Source organism: Eptatretus burgeri, chromosome 3, assembly GCF_056783735.1.
Source record: "Eptatretus burgeri isolate ZD-2024b chromosome 3, Ebu_testis_v1, whole genome shotgun sequence".
NCBI lineage: Eukaryota > Metazoa > Chordata > Myxini > Myxiniformes > Myxinidae > Eptatretus > Eptatretus burgeri.
The window spans coordinates 101268474-101287389 of record NC_140963.1 but is presented as its reverse complement, the minus strand read 5'-3'; the positions used below and the strand labels follow the sequence as shown (position 1 = coordinate 101287389).

The 18916-nt window shown below is 42.6% G+C and overlaps 1 protein-coding gene and 1 long non-coding RNA gene across 8 annotated transcripts in view; one reads left to right on the top strand and one right to left on the bottom strand.

Moving 5' to 3' along the window:
• The window catches only part of GAD1 (glutamate decarboxylase 1), a 166121-nt gene extending 154726 nt beyond the window's left edge, over positions 1–11395 (top strand). For 6 of the 7 annotated variants that reach the window (XM_085874703.1, XM_085874700.1, XM_085874698.1 and 3 more), the window contains 7 exons: positions 31–147; positions 3977–4041; positions 5127–5205; positions 5997–6146; positions 7923–8030; positions 8171–8260; positions 10049–11394. In XM_085874703.1, coding sequence (XP_085730829.1) covers positions 31–147; positions 3977–4041; positions 5127–5205; positions 5997–6146; positions 7923–8030; positions 8171–8260; positions 10049–10222 — 783 coding nt within the window. In that variant the 3' untranslated portion in view covers positions 10223–11394. Of the gene's footprint in view, positions 1–30; positions 148–3976; positions 4042–5126; positions 5206–5996; positions 6147–7922; positions 8031–8170; positions 8261–10048 lie in introns of all 7 variants that reach the window. The other variant, XM_085874705.1, reaches the window with a different exon arrangement.
• Positions 11396–12148: 753 nt separating this feature from the next.
• The window catches only part of LOC147030541 (uncharacterized), an 8981-nt gene continuing 2213 nt past the window's right edge, over positions 12149–18916 (bottom strand). Inside the window, exon 2 of the long non-coding RNA XR_015056439.1 lies at positions 12149–18916. This exon is cut by the window's right edge and continues 480 nt beyond it. This is a non-coding gene — a long non-coding RNA (uncharacterized LOC147030541).

Sequence of the window (18916 nt, the reverse complement as noted above, 5' to 3'; positions counted from 1 at the left end):
TCCGCCTTTTCTTCCCTTGGCCCAACACAGGGTGCATTCCCCTTCTTCGTGAGTGCCACAGCTGGAACCACCGTGTATGGCGCATTTGACCCGCTGCACGCCGTAGCTGATTTATGCCAACAGTACGGCCTGTGGATGCACGTCGATGTACGGATGAGCTGCAGGTTTTCTCATTGTGTTTTAGTTCGATGCATGCGAACACTGGAGGGTTGGGAAGTAGGGCGGTTAAAAGGGACACATCACGTGGACGTTTTTCTAATTCACATGCAAAACTTCACAGATTATTCTTGAGATGCAGCATAAAAATAATTGGAAATGCAGCGATCAAAGTATTTATTTTAATCATAATTCAAGATATTAACCAAGTTCATTTCAATTTCTTGACATTATGATGGGAATAAAATGTTTGCATAATACTGTCGTTTATCTTATTGTAAATTATAAAGAGCCTGGTGTTGGTTTAGTGGTTAGGGTCGTGGCTTGGGATCCTCGGGGTCCTGAGTTCGAGCCCTACTGGCCACTGAATTAACATCAGTGGGGTTGACTCAGCCTGTCATCCTTTCCGAGGTCAGCGAAATGAGCACCAGTATACTGGTAATTATCCCTGCAGGGTCGAAGGCGATTGAAGGGTTGGTGTTAGGAAGGGCATCCGGCCGTAAAAACATTGCTACAAGAAAGGGTGCCATGATTGGAGCCTGCAAAAAGCTGATCCCTGCTCAGGAATAAATGCTTTAAAATGGCGTGATGATGATCTTATTGTAAATTATTAGATTGAATAGTTGCTTGAGATTTAGGAATACATTTTTACATGCAGCTTTATATGAGGAAAATGCGATGCTCATATATGAAAAATTAGGATTAATATAACACACACACACACACACACACACACACACACACACACACACACACACACACACACACACACACACACACACACACACACACACACACACACATACACATACACACACACACACACACACACACACACACACACACATACACATACACATACACATACACATACACATACACATACACATACACATACACACACACGAACACAAATTAAGTAACACACACATATGCCTGGTGTTGGCTTAATGCTTTGGGTGATGGTCTTGGCATCCTAGGATCTTGAGTTCAAATCCCACTTGGTTGTTGAATTAATGCCAGGTGGGGTTGACTCTGCCTGTCATCCTTCTGAGGTTGGCAAAATGAGTACCAGCTTGCTGGTATCCTGTGTCGGAGTGGCGACCTGTCAAGGATTGTGCCCAATAGCCAAGGAGTCTGCTTAGGCAGCACCAACACTCTGCACAGAGTGTGGTCTCAATGTGTGGATGGACACACACACACACACACACACACACACACACACACACACACACACACACACACACACACACACACACACACACACACACACCCACACCCACACTTTTGGTGTTGTGTATTAGGATGATGAATAAATAATGCAAACCAGACCTTTTTTACCTCTTATTATGTGACTAAGAATGATGTCCAAGGATAGATGGTTGACATTTCCAGTGCAATTTGTCAGAATTCTTGAAAGAACAAAATTTATTTTGGAAAATTCAGGCCAAGAATATACAAGGAAAATGATGACACTGGATAAGGCCTTTTTCACCATCATATACCTATGTATAACTAGAACTGAATACACACCCAAAATAACTGACTCTGTTAGTTTGTTTATCTGTTTATATAATTACTAAACCCTTGGGCTGTTAGGATGGCCAAAAGGTACACACACTCGCCTCCAAGTTGTATAGCCTGGGTTTGAATATCTGCCAGCTATAAACTGTCATCCTGGTGTTTCACAGGCAGGGTGAATCATCAATGTATGTGCTGTCCCTCGGATGGATGTTAAACGGGAATCTCGTCTGTCAGCATTAGTTGGTGCATGTTAAAGATCCCATGTTGTCCTTCGTGAAGAGTAGACAAGCTACCGCCATCACGATGAACAACTTCCAAATTATTGGCCTAACCAGCAGAGGGCATTGTATCAGCACAACAGCCATGCTCTCATCCGATTCTGCAACTCCACAGCCTTGTGATGCGTACGAATGAAGACAACTAACCCCATTCTTACCATGAACTTAATTGTGCTTTATATCCACATCCTGTGCATACAATTCTCAAATATCTTCCTGTGAGCATTTAGCAAGTCCCCCTGCTCACAATGTCCTACTCTTCATTGTTTGAAAGACTGTGTGATATTTTAAGGTCACAACCTAAATGCAGACAGGATAGCCGGACTTGCATCCTAACCTGACAGATGACATCCGCTGCTGGCGTTATCAGTTTTTTTTTTTAGATTCGATCACAAAGGAACATAAACATGAATACCAGATGGTTCGCAGGAAAGCACATGACCAACCAACCTGTATAACCTAATTAGACCGAAATAATTTTGCAGCTGAAAGGCAGTCACTGCATTATTGTAATAACTAGAATGACACTCGGTAGAGCACATACCCCCCCCCAGGCTTAACAGTTTACGTTTTGTCACCCACTTATAGGCTGGACCTGGATCTGGACCTGAATCAAAATCGAATCAGCTAGTTCTTGTCACCTAATCAACTCATCCACCAAGTTTCGTACTAATATCTCTATAACCGTTTTTGGCCCCATCTATCAATGGTCAAGACTCAAGAATCACTTACCATAAGCTTTTGTTTTTCATGATAAAATGTACATTTCATTTATCCCTCGATTTGGGGACTCAAATGGTCATGTTAAAACTTGATGTGACGGTAGGTTAGATCTGGCGATGACGTCATGGCCACCAACACATTTTTGCAGGGCTTCGATACCTCAAAATTTGGCATGACACCACTATCTGTGACTCCTTTTATTCATGATTAAGATCTGATAGATGATTGAAAAATTGATCAAGATGCATTTGCACATGTGAAGTTTATGAAATGAATACAATATTGGAATTGATTTCTTTCAGTTGCAAACAGCAAACATATGGATTTAATGACAAAACACGAAACTCTCCCATGAATGTAGTGTGAAATATAGAGATTTGTGTTCAGTGTTTTGCAGTGATTTGTGTTTTAGTTTTGCAATCTTTGTGAAAACAAGTATAAAAACACTTGTGGTTTTGCAAAGGAGACTGCTGTTATGGTTGTGCAATTTTTGGTTTTGGTGTTTTTGACCTGTTTCATTCACATTGATTTAACAATCGAGAAAAACTAAAAACTTTTTTTTAATTCTCGTATCTGGATTTGAATCCGGATCTTCACTAAAATTGAATCAATTCTTCCTTGCCACACACCCAACACTTCCACCAAGTTTCATCCAAATCCGTGTACAAGCTTTTGAGATATAGTGCTATATATCATTTTTGGTGCTGTTTCTCAATGGTGAAGAATCACTTAAAAATTCTGGTATCTGGATCCGGTTTCAGATCTTCACCAAAATATAAAGGATTCGTCCTCGTCATACATCCAATGTTTCCACCAAGTTTCGTCCGAATCCATCAACAACTTTTTGAGATATCGTGCTATATTTCATTTATGGTGCCATCTCTCAATGGTGAAGAATCACTTTAAAAAATTTGTATCCGTTGGTTCTAATCTTCACGAAAATCTAATCGATTCTTTCTTGTCACACACCCAACTTGTCCACCCAATTTCATCTGAATCCGTCCACAACTTTTTGAGATATCGTACACACAAACAGACAAACAAACAGATGGGTGAAAACATAACCTCCATAAGCAATGTTGCAGCAACAAAACTATCTCGTCTTGTTTGTTTAATCATATACACAATGATGTTAAAACAAAGAAACAATTGAGCACAAAATTTCTGTAAATAAAGATTGTTCGGAGATAGATTGATAGAAAGAGAGATTGAAATTTGAGAAAATGGTTAATGACTTGTTGAGACCGTCAGGCAGGTACATGTTGAATTGAGGAGATTACCTGGTTGTCTTGCAGGGTGCATGGGGTGGGGGGTTGCTGATGTCGAGGAAACATCGGCACAAACTGAGTGGTGTGGAGAGGTAAGTGTCGCTTCCTGTTGGAACTTGCTTGTATTTGGGAGCTTCCTTTTCTGTTTCCTCATTTGAGGCCAACGTGATTCTTTTATTTACTACATCTCAGGAATCCCAGTGACACATCTCCACAATAGCTTGTCAAAATTTTTGCTTGTGTTTGTTTATCTATTTATCTAATATATCTAATCCTATCTGTCTTGTCTATTTTATTTTATTTCGACTATTCAAATTCAGCTATTCAAAAAATATTTTTTTTACAGCATCTTAGGCTGGTCGTGAAACACACACACACACACACACACACACACACACACACACACACACACACACACACACACACACACACACACACACACACACACACACACACACACACACACACACACACACACACACACACACACACCTTACATGAATATTACAAGGACTAAGGATTCAGATGGGACCACTAACGGGCCAACCCATTTTAAACTCCCAGACCCATTTAAGGGCCGAAAAGGAAAAGGGAAAATAATAAATATACAGAACCATTTAATTGGGCAGGAGTCTGGCTTTCAGGTTTCTCGAATTCGAAGGAAAGTGGTGACTTGCACCCAAAACGGGAAATGTTGTGGCATGGTTCATGTTTGTGCAGAGAATGAAATGAATGTGGAGAGGGAGATACATAAAAAAGGCTTCACTGATTGTGGACAGAAGCCATAACTGGCTTGTCATAATATTTATTTTAACCTTCGAGAAAGACCTTGTGAGGGGAAGTTGATCAAAGACCACAGGGAATGTTTCCAAGAAAGGAAAATATACACTTTGTTTGAGATTCGCATCGGAGAAAAGCTTGGTTCACATCGTCATATCCAGCTCTTCTTCATCTCCTCCTTCACTTTTGTTGCTACTTTTTTTTCTTGTTCTGATTCTTCTTATTATCTTGTAATGATATGTATTATTATACTGATTGGAAAAAAAAATCTGTTTTATTTCACTCAAAGTTTTGGTTTCATTGGTGTTAAAGTTTGTGATTTAATAAAAATTCTTCCTCTTTGTCCTCCCCTTTCTCTTCTTTTTATCAATGCCATCTTTATGTATTTTTACTCCAGGGCAAATTCGGTCACGTGGAATCCGCACAAGATGCTGGGAGTTCCACTCCAGTGTTCGGCCATCCTTGTTCGTGAAGAAGTGGGTTTTGTGTATTCAGTGGAACATTCGGTTTACAATCAATTCTGATTGCACATCCATGTATTTCGCGATAGGTTCTGAACCTAATAGATTGAAACTACAAAAGTCATGTTCCATGTGTACATCTTTCTTTTATTGAATTACATTGTAGCACAACGACTTGCATTGTTACAACTTGAGGAATCGTTTTCACTTGGTTGAATTTTTTGTTGTTTGATACTTTCGATCGAAAGTATCAAATTAGTTTGTTAGTTTATTAGTTAGTTGAGAAATAAATTCTTAGTTTAAAACAACCATATTTGAAAGGGAAAAGCAAATGTTGGAGTATAATAACCATGCATGTTTAGGTTTGTTGGACTAGGTCCGACAGGATGGTGAAGAGGTATGCATTTACCTTTGAGCTAGTCTGAGTTCGATTCCCGGCCTGACTATAAACTGTCGGGTTGATGATTCACAGGCTGGGCATTGCTAAAGTGTTCCGTCCCTTATTTAGTTATCACCAGCACTCTGAACAACTTCCCAGTCGAACGTCAGCCTTATACAGCCGGTTTGTGAAAAACTTGCACCAAAGACATTCCTTAGTCTATGACCCCACACAAAAGTGGGAATAATTGCTAATTGGAGCCTTGAAGGTCGTAGAGGGAGATATGTGGGAATAAAGTTCAATTCCATCAATGCAATCAACCGGCAGATCGAAAAGTTATGTTTTGTATTGTCTTCAACTCTAACGTCGAACATTATTTTCTTCGCCCCCCACCCCACCCCTCTCTCCCATCCCCGGTACCCATTAGGGTTTGCTCTTGAGCTGCAATCAGATGTCTGCAAAGTACTTATTCCAGTCAGACAAGCAATACGACACATCATACGACACTGGAGACAAAGTCATTCAGTGTGGCCGACATGTCGACATTTTTAAGTTCTGGCTCATGTGGAAAGCCAAGGTAGAGGAAGAGGGTAGTTTATACGATCAAGAACAAGACATTTATTTTATGTAAACCTTCTATGAAATCAGAAAAGGAGCCAGTTCCAATGGTGCCACCAGACGTGAAAAAAAACAACATTTGGTAACATTATAATGTGGAGGTAGTGGACAAAAAATGGAAATACCTCGGCAAACTAGGGACACCAAGTATATTGAAAGCAACGGCTTCCACACAGGTGTGGCTCATGTGGTAATTAAGCAAATAACATCCCAGCATGCTTAGGGTCATGCACAAAAATGCTGCACAAGCCTGGTTGCCTCTAATTATAGCTAGCATGGCTTCAAGAGGAGACCTCAGTGACTGAAAGAGGGTGATTGTTGGGGAGTATTTGGCATGAGCTTCAGTGACAAAGACAGCTCAACTCACTGATGTTTCACGAGCAACGGCGTCTCAGGTGATGGCAGCATGGAACTCCAGGATGTCATACTCCAGGATCATGATATCCGTGTATTAATTTGAAGTGCAAGGCAAAGCAGGCGAGCAACTGCACATTGATTGACTGTAAATTTTTAAACCTGGGGCGCAAGCACCCAGTTTAATAAAAAACGATCGGCTGAGAACTCCGCAGAGCAGAATACCATAGCCGGGTTGCAGTGCACAAACCACTCATCATACCTGGCAACGCATGTTTGCAAGTCCAGTGGTGCAAAGAGGAGCCTGGTGTTGGCTTAGTACCTTAGGGCCTGGTGTTGGCTTAGCGGTTTAGGTGGCTAGCTTGGGACCTTCGGGTCCTGAGTTTGAGCCCCTGAATTCCGTTGAATTAACACCAGGTGGTATTGACTCAGCCTGCCATCCTTCTGAGGTCAGCAAAATGAGTACCAGTGTACTGGTAATAGGGGCACTGCATTAGCAGCACAGCGACTCCCTCAGCCAATGATCCTACCCACAGCCTTGTGCTGCGTATGAAGGAGGAGGTGCAAAGAGCACATGCAATGGACTACTGAGCTGTGGAGAAATGAGATATCGTCAGATGAATCATCCTTCACCATGTTCTCAACAAACGGGCGAGTGTACTTGTGGTGCCAACGTAAAGAACTCCACAACCCTGATTGCTTGGTTCCACCATTGAACGATTCTGGTGGTGCTGTAATGTTGTGGGGCACATCTTCTTGGCTTGGGTGCAATCATTCCCTTAGAAGGCAAGGTCAATGTCAATCATGACTTAATGGTACTGAGTGATCATCTTCATCCCATGTTGCAGCATTTCTTTTTTTCCGGGAGGGGTGTCTTCCAGGATGACAACGCCCCCATCCATAGAGTTTGTGTGGTCACCCAATCGTTTGATGAGCATGACACTGGTGTTTTCCATATGTCATGGCCTTCTGAGTCACAAGATATAAACTCAATCGAGTATTTATGGGATAATCTGGAATGACACCAAAGACAGCGTTTTTCCACCTCCATCAAACAGATGCGAGTTGATTTACTTTCTCGTGGAAGACACAGCCCTCCTGCATAATTGCAGACGCTGGTGGACTCCATGCCATATTGGCTGCATGTGGTGCCCGAACACCCTTTTCAGTGACTTTATATTGGTGTTTCAATTTTTTTTTCGTCCACCACCTCTAAATGTAAACTTGTAAAGTTCTTGTTTTGGAAGCTTTATTTCCCACTTTTATTTCTGAACTTCCTATGGGCCTACATTAAAAAATTTTTTTTACCATAGCTGGGTTAAATAACCATGCAGATACTTGTGCAAAGCAACTCACTATCATACATACACTGGGCATGCAGGGAACAGTGGGCTTTGAGGCTCAGATCAACAAGTGTTTGGAACTTTCGGAATATCTCTACAACATCGTAAAGAAGCGAGAGGGTTACAAACTGGTGTTTAATGGCGAGGTGTGTGCAGCACTCATTCAATCGCAGCTTCTACTGCCTCTGCTTCATTTTTTACTCACAATGCTTGTCGTTACAGGAGTGCGTAAAACGTTTCTTCTTCTTCCTCCTCTTCTCTCTCCCTCTGTGAACTCGTTTTGCAGCCGGAACACACCAACGTTTGCTTCTGGTACATCCCCCCGAGCCTACGTGGAATGCCTCCCAGCGAGGAATGGTGGCAGAAGTTGGCCAGGGTAAGAAGTGATCTGTACTCCACACTTGCCGACCCTTCCTATTTTAGAAAAAGTATCCCTAATTGCAGGATGGTCAAGAGGCATGCATACTCACCTCTGAGCCTTCTCCGCTGGGTTTGAATCCTGGTGTCTTGTCGGCCGGGCGAAGCACAGTAATGTGTGCACCGTCCCTTGGGTGGACGTTAAACTGGGTGGCTGGTCTGCTGGCATTAGTTGGTGGAGGTTAAAGATCCCACGGTATCCTTTGTGAAGACCAGGTGAGCTGTCACCAGCACCATGAATAAATTACAAATCCGTGCTCCAATATACAGGGGAACTGCATCAGTGGTACTGTCATGCCCCCAGCGATGATGCAAACCAGCATCCACATGCTTCACATGAAATGAATGAATGAATCTTTAATTTCACAATCAGTGCTGACAGACAGGACCCCTCCTTCTGATGGATGGAACAAACATCTAACACCAGGGTGATAGTTTATAGCTGGGTCGAAATTATAACCCGGGTTCAACAGCTTAAAGGTATACGTGTATCATTCTAGGCTCTTCTTCCTACCAGCCCTTGGAATATGAAGAGGGCAAGAATGTGGACTTCACTTCGATATTGCACAAGAAGGTGTCAAAATACAAGTACTGTATTGAAAGATAAGGAAAAGGAAACATCATTTTTAGCTCACCTGGACTTTAGTCCAGTGAGCTGATGCGATCGAGCGGTCTGGAGGTGAGTGACCGAGTCAGTCAGTTAGTCCGTAAACACTTGAACCAAACATATGATTTTGATGAAAATTGGCTACAAGTTTCATATCTGATGCCTAATGAAGGTGCATTGACTGCATCTAAATCTGTGCTCATTAAAGGGGTCCATGAGGTGGGGAGGGGGGGAGGTTGACCCCCTCAAAATAGGTATTTTCTCTTTTCTCTGAAAGTACACAAACAATTTCAATGAAACTTGACCACAACCTTCATCACCTGTGATGTACCAAAGTTTGTTCACACCACGAAAAAAAATCAGGGTCGAAGGGGATCTCGGGGACTTTGAGTGACTTGCTCCTGATCAAGGTGAGTTTCTGGACACATGGTCCTATTTGTACCTTTCCACCAAAGAGGTTGTGCTTTCACCGTTTGTCTGTCTGTGAGCAGGATATTTCAAAAAGTTTTGGACGGATTCGGCCTAAATTTAGTGGACAGGCTGAGTGTGCGACAAGGATGGATTGAATAGATTTTGGTGAATATTCGGATCCAGATACGAGATTTTTAAAGTGATTCTTCACCGTTGAGAGATCAGGCCAAAACGATATATCGCACGATATCTAAAAAAGTTAATAACGGATTCGGACGAAACTTGGTGGACAGGTTGGAGATGTGATAATGAAGAATTGATTCTTCAGGGCGCCCCACAGAAAACCAGGAAATTTGGTACAGTTTATTTAAAACAAAAAAGCAAACTTAGATGTAGTGTAAAAAAGATACACTTTATTATATGTTAGTTTATTGATATTGTAAAATATGGCAAAATAAATCTCAAATTTCCTGGTTTTCTGTGGGGCACCCTGTATTTTGGTTCAGGTGCGGTGCAGATCTGGCCTATTAGTGGGATACAAAACGTAAAGTATTCAACCTGACAGGGGTATGCACTCCACCAAATGGCGTTCTAGTTTATTTCTGAGTTTTTTTTTCATTTAAGTAAACACTCACATAATTACGATATTTTCGATGAAGATGTGCCAGGATTGGGGATGGAGAAAAAGAGTGATCTCAGTCTGTAATGCTGTTATTGGTGTACCCTCAGGTGGCTCCCAAGATTAAGGCCCGTATGATGGAGTCGGGCACTACCATGGTGGGCTACCAACCACAGGGCAAGTCAGTCAACTTCTTTCGGATGGTTATTTCCAATCCTGCATCTACCCGCTCTGACATCGATTTTCTTCTCTCTGAGATCGAGCGCCTGTCCGAGGACCTGTGAGCGTCTCTCAGATGCTTTCGGCCACCATTCGCCTCTCCATCCATCGTTCAACCTGAAACTCCGACACTCTTCTTCTTTCCCTTGTGCTGCAACCTAAGTCGGAGACCATGTGATAATCACATGATAATGTGACATTTTGTGTGATCACCCAGTTGTAAACCGTAAACATCTCAAAGCAGCTCTAAACATTGTTACCACCACCAGTTATAAACCTGCTTCAGTAAAAGCCAAAGGCACTGCAGAGCAGAGCTGCTGTGCAGGTCCATCATGTCTGCACTCCTGTATTTGTACAGACAACCAACACGAGATCTCGTTTGTTCGTATGTGCTGTGCGTGCAGTGCCTGTGGTTTACTTCCTGTGTGTGCAATGAAAACGTGCTGTAGTCACATTCCCTGGAGAGTGAGGGGGGCAGATTGAAAGGGAGGATTTTTGCTCTTTTGGTGACAGAGACACCTGGGATGTGAAGAGCAAAGCTATCCTGTGCTGATGGTGGTATAGCTTTAGTACAAGCATCTATACAATGCCAAACTGTTTTTAGTCTGTTCTGTGCCAGGAACCTGGATTTTAGCTCTTTTTTTACATTTTATCTCCAGGTTTTCGTGACTTTCCTGGCATTCGGTCCAGTTCGGTGTTTTAATGTGTGTGTGTGTGTGTGTGTGTGTGTGTGTGTGTGTGTGTGTGCGAGTGATTACCCTCAATGTAAAGTAAAAGCACATTTTTTAAAATGCACTTCCCTCCAAAGGAGCAGCAGGCTTGGAATAAAGGCCGGCATCCCGCAGATGGCAGAGGGGCTCAGCAAGACCCGTCCACCACTTCGGGTAAACCTGACAGTGCAATATGTAACCCCTTGCTCCATTGCTCCCTAGATCCCTTTGTGTTCCAAATCGATTGCTGCTTGCTCCCCTTATGATTCCTGATTCCAGTGCAACACCCCACCCCCACCCTCCACATCCCCAAATCATCCTGCCAAACCACTTTTTTCTCATCCATCTTTGGTGTGACCTGACTGCCCCAACCCTCTCTGGTTTGTGTTTTCTGTGCAATGCTCTTCTCTTGGACAAACCAATAGGCCAAGCAAAGCTGTCGCTATTGAGCCATAATGGTTGTCATGGTTGATATGGCCAAATCAAAATATATATATATATATATATATATATATATATATATATATATATATATATATATATATATATATATATATATATATATATATATATATATATATATATATATATATATATATATATATATATATATATATATATATATATATATATATATATATATATATATATATATATATATATATATATATATATATATATATATATATATATATATATATATATATATATATATATATATATATATATATATATATATATATATATATGCATACTATATATACATATATATATATGCAGCTCTATAGAAATATAAATGAAAGATATACTTTAATCACCTAAAAAAATTATATTCTTCTTGTGTTAGTGGTTGGTTTTATAACCAGGCACAATGCACAGATAGCAGAGGATAGGGGTATGGTGCCAATATTGGGTGAATGTATGGGATCACAGGGATAGAGATGGGGTCAGATTCTTGTTTGATGCCTGGCACTTGTGGGTGTCTCAGGGCAGGTGCAGACAGGTATTGTTTGCAACTGGAAAGCTGCTGTTTTAGCGATGTCTTACTTTTATTGTATTAGATCTATTTTACATTTACTTCGGATTATTGTTGTTCGAGTCGTTTGACAGTTGGATGTTGGAAACTTTTTTGTGAATCTCAATAAACATCATATTTTTCATGAACGTCTCGTTTAGGAACATATATATTTCTTTGTGGTAAACTGTCATGGGGTTTCCTAGTTTTCCATGGAACCTGTCTTCACATTGGTGGTAGCAAAAACAAGTCACAGCAAAGAGAAATGGGCAACAAGCAAAATGTATTCTCATAAATATGAAACTTGGCATGAGGACTCAGGGGGTTTCTGGTCAGGCGTACGACCGTCATCAAGCAGCCACCTTCATCCTTGGCCTGGCCAGTGGCAAAAGCCAGTGCTAAAGCAATGCAACACTGATCTTTTGGGATTGAAACAAGGTGTGTCCAAAGCTCACGAATTATACATCCCCAAACCAACACATCGTTGACTATTGATCATTTTGAAAGAGTTTGGTGAAATAGCCCCCCACCACATGCACCCGCTTTTCCAGCTGGCACCAACCTTTTTTTCAATTTTGTATACCGTGTCGAGGTTCATATGAGAGCCAACACACAGCAAGGGGGGGGGGATGACATAAGAGGGAAGGACAAAACAGTGGGGAACAGACATTAGATCTGTGGAAGGGAAAGGGATTGGGCAGGGAACACAGGAAATACAAGATAGACATGAGAGGGACTTTGAGGAGCCTGGTGTTGGCACAGTGGTTCAGGCAGCAGCTTTGCATCCAAAAGGTCTTGAGTTCAATCCCCGTTGGGCCAATCTTCTTTTTCTTTTTCTTCTTCTTCTCAGTGGGGTTGAAAACCAGATTGTTAAATAAAATCTTGGAAAGTGAGAGGATGCCAGAGGAGTGGAGATTAAGTGTACTGCTTCCAAATTTCAAGAACAGCTGTGGAAATTAAAGAGGGATGAAGGTGTGGGAAAGAGTCATGGAAGCTCCGTTGAGAATAGAGGTGACAATTTGTGAGCAGGAGTGAGGATCATACAGGATATGTATGAGGAGAGTGGTGAGGTGTGTGGTAAGAATAACACATCGGTTTCAGGTAAAAGTGGGATTGCACCAAGGATCGACTCTGAGCCCTTTCCTGTTTGCAATGGTGATGGACAGGTTGACAGACAAGATCAGACAGGAGTCTCCATGGACAATGATGTTCACAGATGACATCATGATCTGTAGGGACAGTCAGGAGGTGGCAGTACACACTGGAGAGAAGGGGAATGATAGTCAGTCAGAGTAAGACGGAGTACATGTGCGTAAACGACAGGGAGGGTGCGGTTGCAAGGAGTTGAGATGGGGAAGGGAGATGGGTTTAAATCCTTGGGATCAACTGTCCAAAGTAACAGAGAGTGTGGAAGAGAAGTGAAAAAGAGAGTGCAGGCAGGATGGAGTGGGTGGAGAAGAGTTGCCGGAGTGATTTGTGACAGAAGGGTAGCTGCAAAAGTTGAGAGAAAAGTATATAAGACGGTCGTGAGACCAGCTATGTTGTATGGTTTGGAGGCGGTGGCACTAACAAAAAGAAAGGAAGCGGAGCTGGAGGTGGCAGACTTGAAGATGCTGCGATTCTCGTTGGGAGTTCAGAGGATGGACAGGATAAGGAATGAGTATATTAGAGGGACTGCGCAGGTGGGATGGTTTGGAGACAAAGTGAGAGATTTGAGATTGAGATGGTTTGGACATGTGCACAGGAGGGAAGCAGAGCATATCGGGAGAAGGATGCTGAAGATCGAGCCACCAGGCAGGAGAAGAGGAAGGCCAAAGAAGAGGTTCATGGATGCGGTGAGGGCAGACATGCGGGTGGTTGGAGTGTCAATGGAAGATGTGGAGGATAGACCAAAATAGAGACGGTTGATCCGCTATGGCGACCCCTCACGGGAGCAGCTGAAAGAAGAAGATTACAGGGACTTTCAGGAAGGATAGCAGGGAATTTGAAGGAAGTGGGTTTCGAGTGGATCAACGGAGGTAGAAAATATCAAGTATTTGGATGGAGGACAATAAGAAGTGGTGGAGAACAACTGTTAAGGCCTGAAGGGAAGAACGGGATTGAACCGAGTGAGAGAATTTATTCCAAAGGCATGAAAAAAGAGGAATGAAAGAGTGAAGGTGAGCAGTGATTCATGATTTTGGTAGTTTTACCAGAAGAGGATTGTTGGCGGAACTTGAGCGCCCTACAGAAATACGGAGGGGACAAATCGCAGACACAGCAGGGAGGGGGGCAAGGCTGGAGAAGAGACGGAAGAAAACAGAAAGACTACTGACCTGCCTGTGGTAAGAGAGTGAGAGACCCAAAGACTCAGCCTCATCGCTGGAGATATCAATGATCCAAAATGCCTTGGTATCCACAGCATGAAGCCAAGAAAGGTGAGAGGCAGGAGCACCAGCCCAGAGGGGAGAGCAGTACTCCATCAGGCTCAGCCAAAAGCTTTGTATGAGATCAGGAGCTCAGGTCAGCCGAGGAAGTATTTTGCACGACTGAGGATTCCCAGTCACAACTGGCTTTGGAGGCCAGGTTGGAAAGGTGGCTTTCCCAGTAAAGATGATCGCAAATCGTGAGACCTCGAAGTTTGAAAGAAAGGACTTCTTCCAGAGGATTGTTGAGAAAGTGGATGGGGTTTTTTTTTCTTTTCCAAACGGTCCTTTCAGATTGACAAAGTGAGAGTGTGAATGTGTGAGTGTGAGCTGTTTGGGTTGGCTGTTCTCCAACATTCTCAGACTGCTGAAATGCTCCAGCATTATCAAAATGCTCCAGCATGTGGTTCCTGCACAGAAGCATGGCTGTGCATTGGCCTGTAATTTCTCTTGCATGTAAAAGTGGAAGCTTCTGACAATGTTATCCTGTGACCCTCCTCACTGAAAGCCCCAAGCAGTTTCAGAAGAGGCAGACTCCAAAGGTCATCAGAAGACCCATTGTCAGAGTATTTTCCATACAAACTTTGCTCGGTCTGGGTTTGAGTCACTCTTCAGGCAAGCAAACCTCCCCCATCCATACTTTAACTACCTTTCGTGAACCTTGAAGGTCATGCAAGAGAGAAAGCACAGTGGTGTGTAGGGAAAGTAGGGGGAGTTGTGGGGAGCATTACTTTTCTTGCAAATCCATGTCAGATGATAATTCAATTTGAAATTTCACCCACTAGTTGCATGACTGAGGCTGTACCATGGTGCAGCACCCTTGGCCATTGGGGTTGGAATTGCTTACTCGTTTGGAAGGAGGTAGGAGCTTCAACATGTACTAATTCATGCTCACAGATGGTTCTCGGACAGGCCAACCATTCGATGGATAACGTGCTTTTTGAGACAACACCAAAGGTATCACTGTTTGAAGCTGTACTGATGACAATCAACACTATTAAAGATTTTGAAGTCAATAATCAGAGCAAGCACGGCAGGGATGGGAGAGGAAGTGACAAAGGACACTGTTCAGACCTCATGATGCTCAAGTTCTATTTTCCACACCATTCATAATATTCTTCAAGAATCTCAATCATGCACAGTCCAAGTTGTTGAGACTCCAGCCCTCCCTTCATCCCATGTGATATCACAGCTTCTTCATGAATCGTTTCACAAATAAAAATCAACCTTTGCTGAGGAATTGCTCTGTTCGTCATCTTCTTTCATGTGCAACAGATGTCTGCGGGTTCACATCATTGGCCGATGGCATCGATGTGCCACGAATACAACTTCCTCTGGAGGTGAGAACAGGAAGTTGTGATTTGGCCAAGGTGCCGACGATAGCTCGACTACTCTTCACGAAGGACATCGTGGGATCTTTAACGTCCACCAACTTATGCCGGCAGACGGGATGCCGAGTTTATCGTCCATTTGAGGGACTGCACACACATTGATGAATCATCCGACCTGTGAAATACTGTGAGATCAGTTTGTAGCTGGGTTGACATTCAAATCCAGGCTCGATGACTCAAAGGCAAGTGTGCTGCCTCCCAGCCATCCATCCATCCAGCCATCCCCACTCTGTTCATCGAAATGAAAGTTTGTATTCCATTTACTTTTTCATTAATCTCAATATGTTTACTTTGAAAACTGAAATGTGTGGCATAGTCTGCAACAACCACAGAACTAATCTTGCAATCATATCCACATGTCATAGACTGCAACGAGTAGAGCATTGCTCAGAAGCAGATGGGAAGAGCCATGGTGCTGACACACTTCCAAAGGAACAATGGATTGCACAACTTCTGCAAGCAAGACATACACCAGCCAGCTTTGGCCAATCTCTTTGGGAAATGTCCATTGCAAGGTTCATCGCCTCAATAATGAGATGACGATGTAAAAAACAACGTGGAGGTAAAGGCAGTGTGGACAAAACAAACAAAAAGGAGATAGAGGTCGAGATAAAGAGAATAGAGAATGCGGATGAATAACCTGGAGGTAAAATGATTGGGTTAGTCATGTGGGGATGGCATGCAATAGTGGTCCAGATGTCCTGCTCCAAGCCACAATCAAAGCTCATTTCAGACATTGTTGATTGAGTCAGTAATTATTTTAAAATTAAATGAAGGAATATCTAATAAAAGAAATTTGGCAAATGTAACAGCAACAAAACAATTGCAACAGTAAATATGACACGCAACCTTCAATTACAATATTAACTTGAAGGGTACTCGGTAGAGCACATACCTCCACCACGTTATACCTGATCCACAAGAACATATTGGGCCCAATACATATTTAAAATATCATGCAATACAGTACAATATCAGTTTTGGCCCCATCTCTCAATGGTGAAGAATCGCTTTAAAAATTAAATAATTCTCGTATCCAGATCGGGATCTTCACCAAAATCGAATTAATTCGTCCTTGCGACACACCCAACGTGTCCACCACGTTTCATCTGAATCCGTCCACAATCTTGAGATATCATGTTCACAGACAAACAGGGGTGAAAACATAAACCTCCATCCAGCTTTGATGGCAAGAGGTAATGATGTTCCAGTGAATCATAGGAACTCCACACCTGCACTGATGAACACAGGACTTGCTGGGAGAATACCATTGGGTGCGACTAAATACGGCACGGATTAATTAGTTTGCAGAATGTGAGGGGTTGAGGAAGGCCATCGTTTTCGACCACCCATGGAACAGGAAATAAAAGGAAATCCATTAAATTCAGATATTAACCCAGGAGTTGGAGAGGTGGTTTCATTGGTGGCTGTGGCACAGAGCTGAGTCAAAACAATGACTGAGACGCAATGGTGGGACAATGATCCCTCACACAAGTAAGCTCATTTTGAGGAAAGGGTTCTGCACTGCTAACTTTCAGAGCGACAAGGCAAACCAAGGGGGCGGTGTCCTTTTGCCAAGCACGTCCGCAGGACTTTGGACCTGTTGGTCCCACTTCTGGCCACAAGCGTTTGCGAAGTCCCTTCCGTCAGGGCACACTTCAGGAATGCCGTCCTAAAATTGGGGGGCATGCCCCAAAAGGGAGGGGGCTTGATAATATTTGCAGGAGGGGCATGAGGGGTGTGTGGAAGATGCTGAAATAAAGAGCTTACTATGCAAAAAGTGCACACACACAAACTATGTACAGTGCCTTCAGAAAGTATTCACACCCCTTGACTTTTTCACATTTTGTTATTGCAGCCAAAATTTAACATGGATTACATTTAATTTTTTCCATCACCGATGTACACAAAATACCCCATAATGACAAAGTGAAAACATATGTTTAGAAAATTGTTACAAATCAATTAAAAATGAAAAGCTGAAATGCTTTGCGTCAATAATTATTCAAGCCCAGAGTCGAGTCAATACTTTTGAGAAGGCACTTTTTTTAAGCAGGGATTACAGCTTCGAGTCTTCTTTGGTATGCTTGTATCAGCTTTGGACAACTAGATTTGGGGATTTTCCCCCATTCTTCCTTGCAGATTTGCTGAAGCTCTGTCAAGTTAGATGGGGAGCGTCGGTGAACAGCAATCTTCAAGTCTTTCCACACATTCTCAACGGGATTCAAGTCTGGGCTTTGGCTGGGCCACTCAAGGACTTTCACGTTCTTCTTCTGAAGCCATTCCAGTATTGCTTTGGCCGCATGTTTGGGGTCATTGCCCTGTTGGAATGTAAATTTTCACCACAATCTAAGGTTTTTTGCACTCTGAAGCAGGTTCTCCTCAAAGATTTGCCTATATTTTGCTCCACTCATTGTTCCCTCTTTCCTTACAAGTCTCCCAGACCCTGCCACTGAAAAGCATCCCAATAGCATGATGCTGCACCACCATGCTTCATGGTAGAAATGGTGTTACATTGGTGATGTTACCAGACGTAGCACTTTGCATGCAAGAACACAGAGTTCAATTTTAGCCTCGTCAGAACACAGAATCTTTTGCCTCATGCTCTGTCATTCACAAGCATTTTTTCAAACTCCACACAAACTGTCATGTGCCTTTTTCTCAGGAATGGCTTCCCTCTGATCACTGTACCATGAAGCTGATATTTGTGAAGTGCTGCAGAGACTGTTATCCTTCCACCAGGTTCCCCCCAAGCTAAAACAACATTCCTTTGTCATAATTCTCTGCAGACTTGTGGAGTGGAACCTGTTACCAACTGCAGCAGAGTACAACTCTCATATACTATATTTCTAACTGCAGCATTTTTGCTTGGACACATCTTTGCCAAGGTAGTTCAGTCAGAGTAGTCATTGGGTTCTTTGTCACATCCCTGACCAAAGTCCTCTTGTCCAGTTGCTCAGTTTGATTAGACAGCCAGCTCCAGGAAGAATTTGGGTAGTTCCATATTCTTTCCATTTCCTAATGATGGAGCTTATTGTGCTCTTTGCAACTTTCAACACTCCAGAAATTGTGTTATACCCTTCCCCAGATGTATGCCTCCTCACAATTCTATCACAGAGTTCTATGGACAGTTCTTTGGACTTAATGGTAAAGTTTCTGTTCTAACATAGGTCTGGCTCACGAGCATTCGTGACGTCGGGCACTGATGTTGGGTGATTAGCTCTGGCTCGCAGTCGGC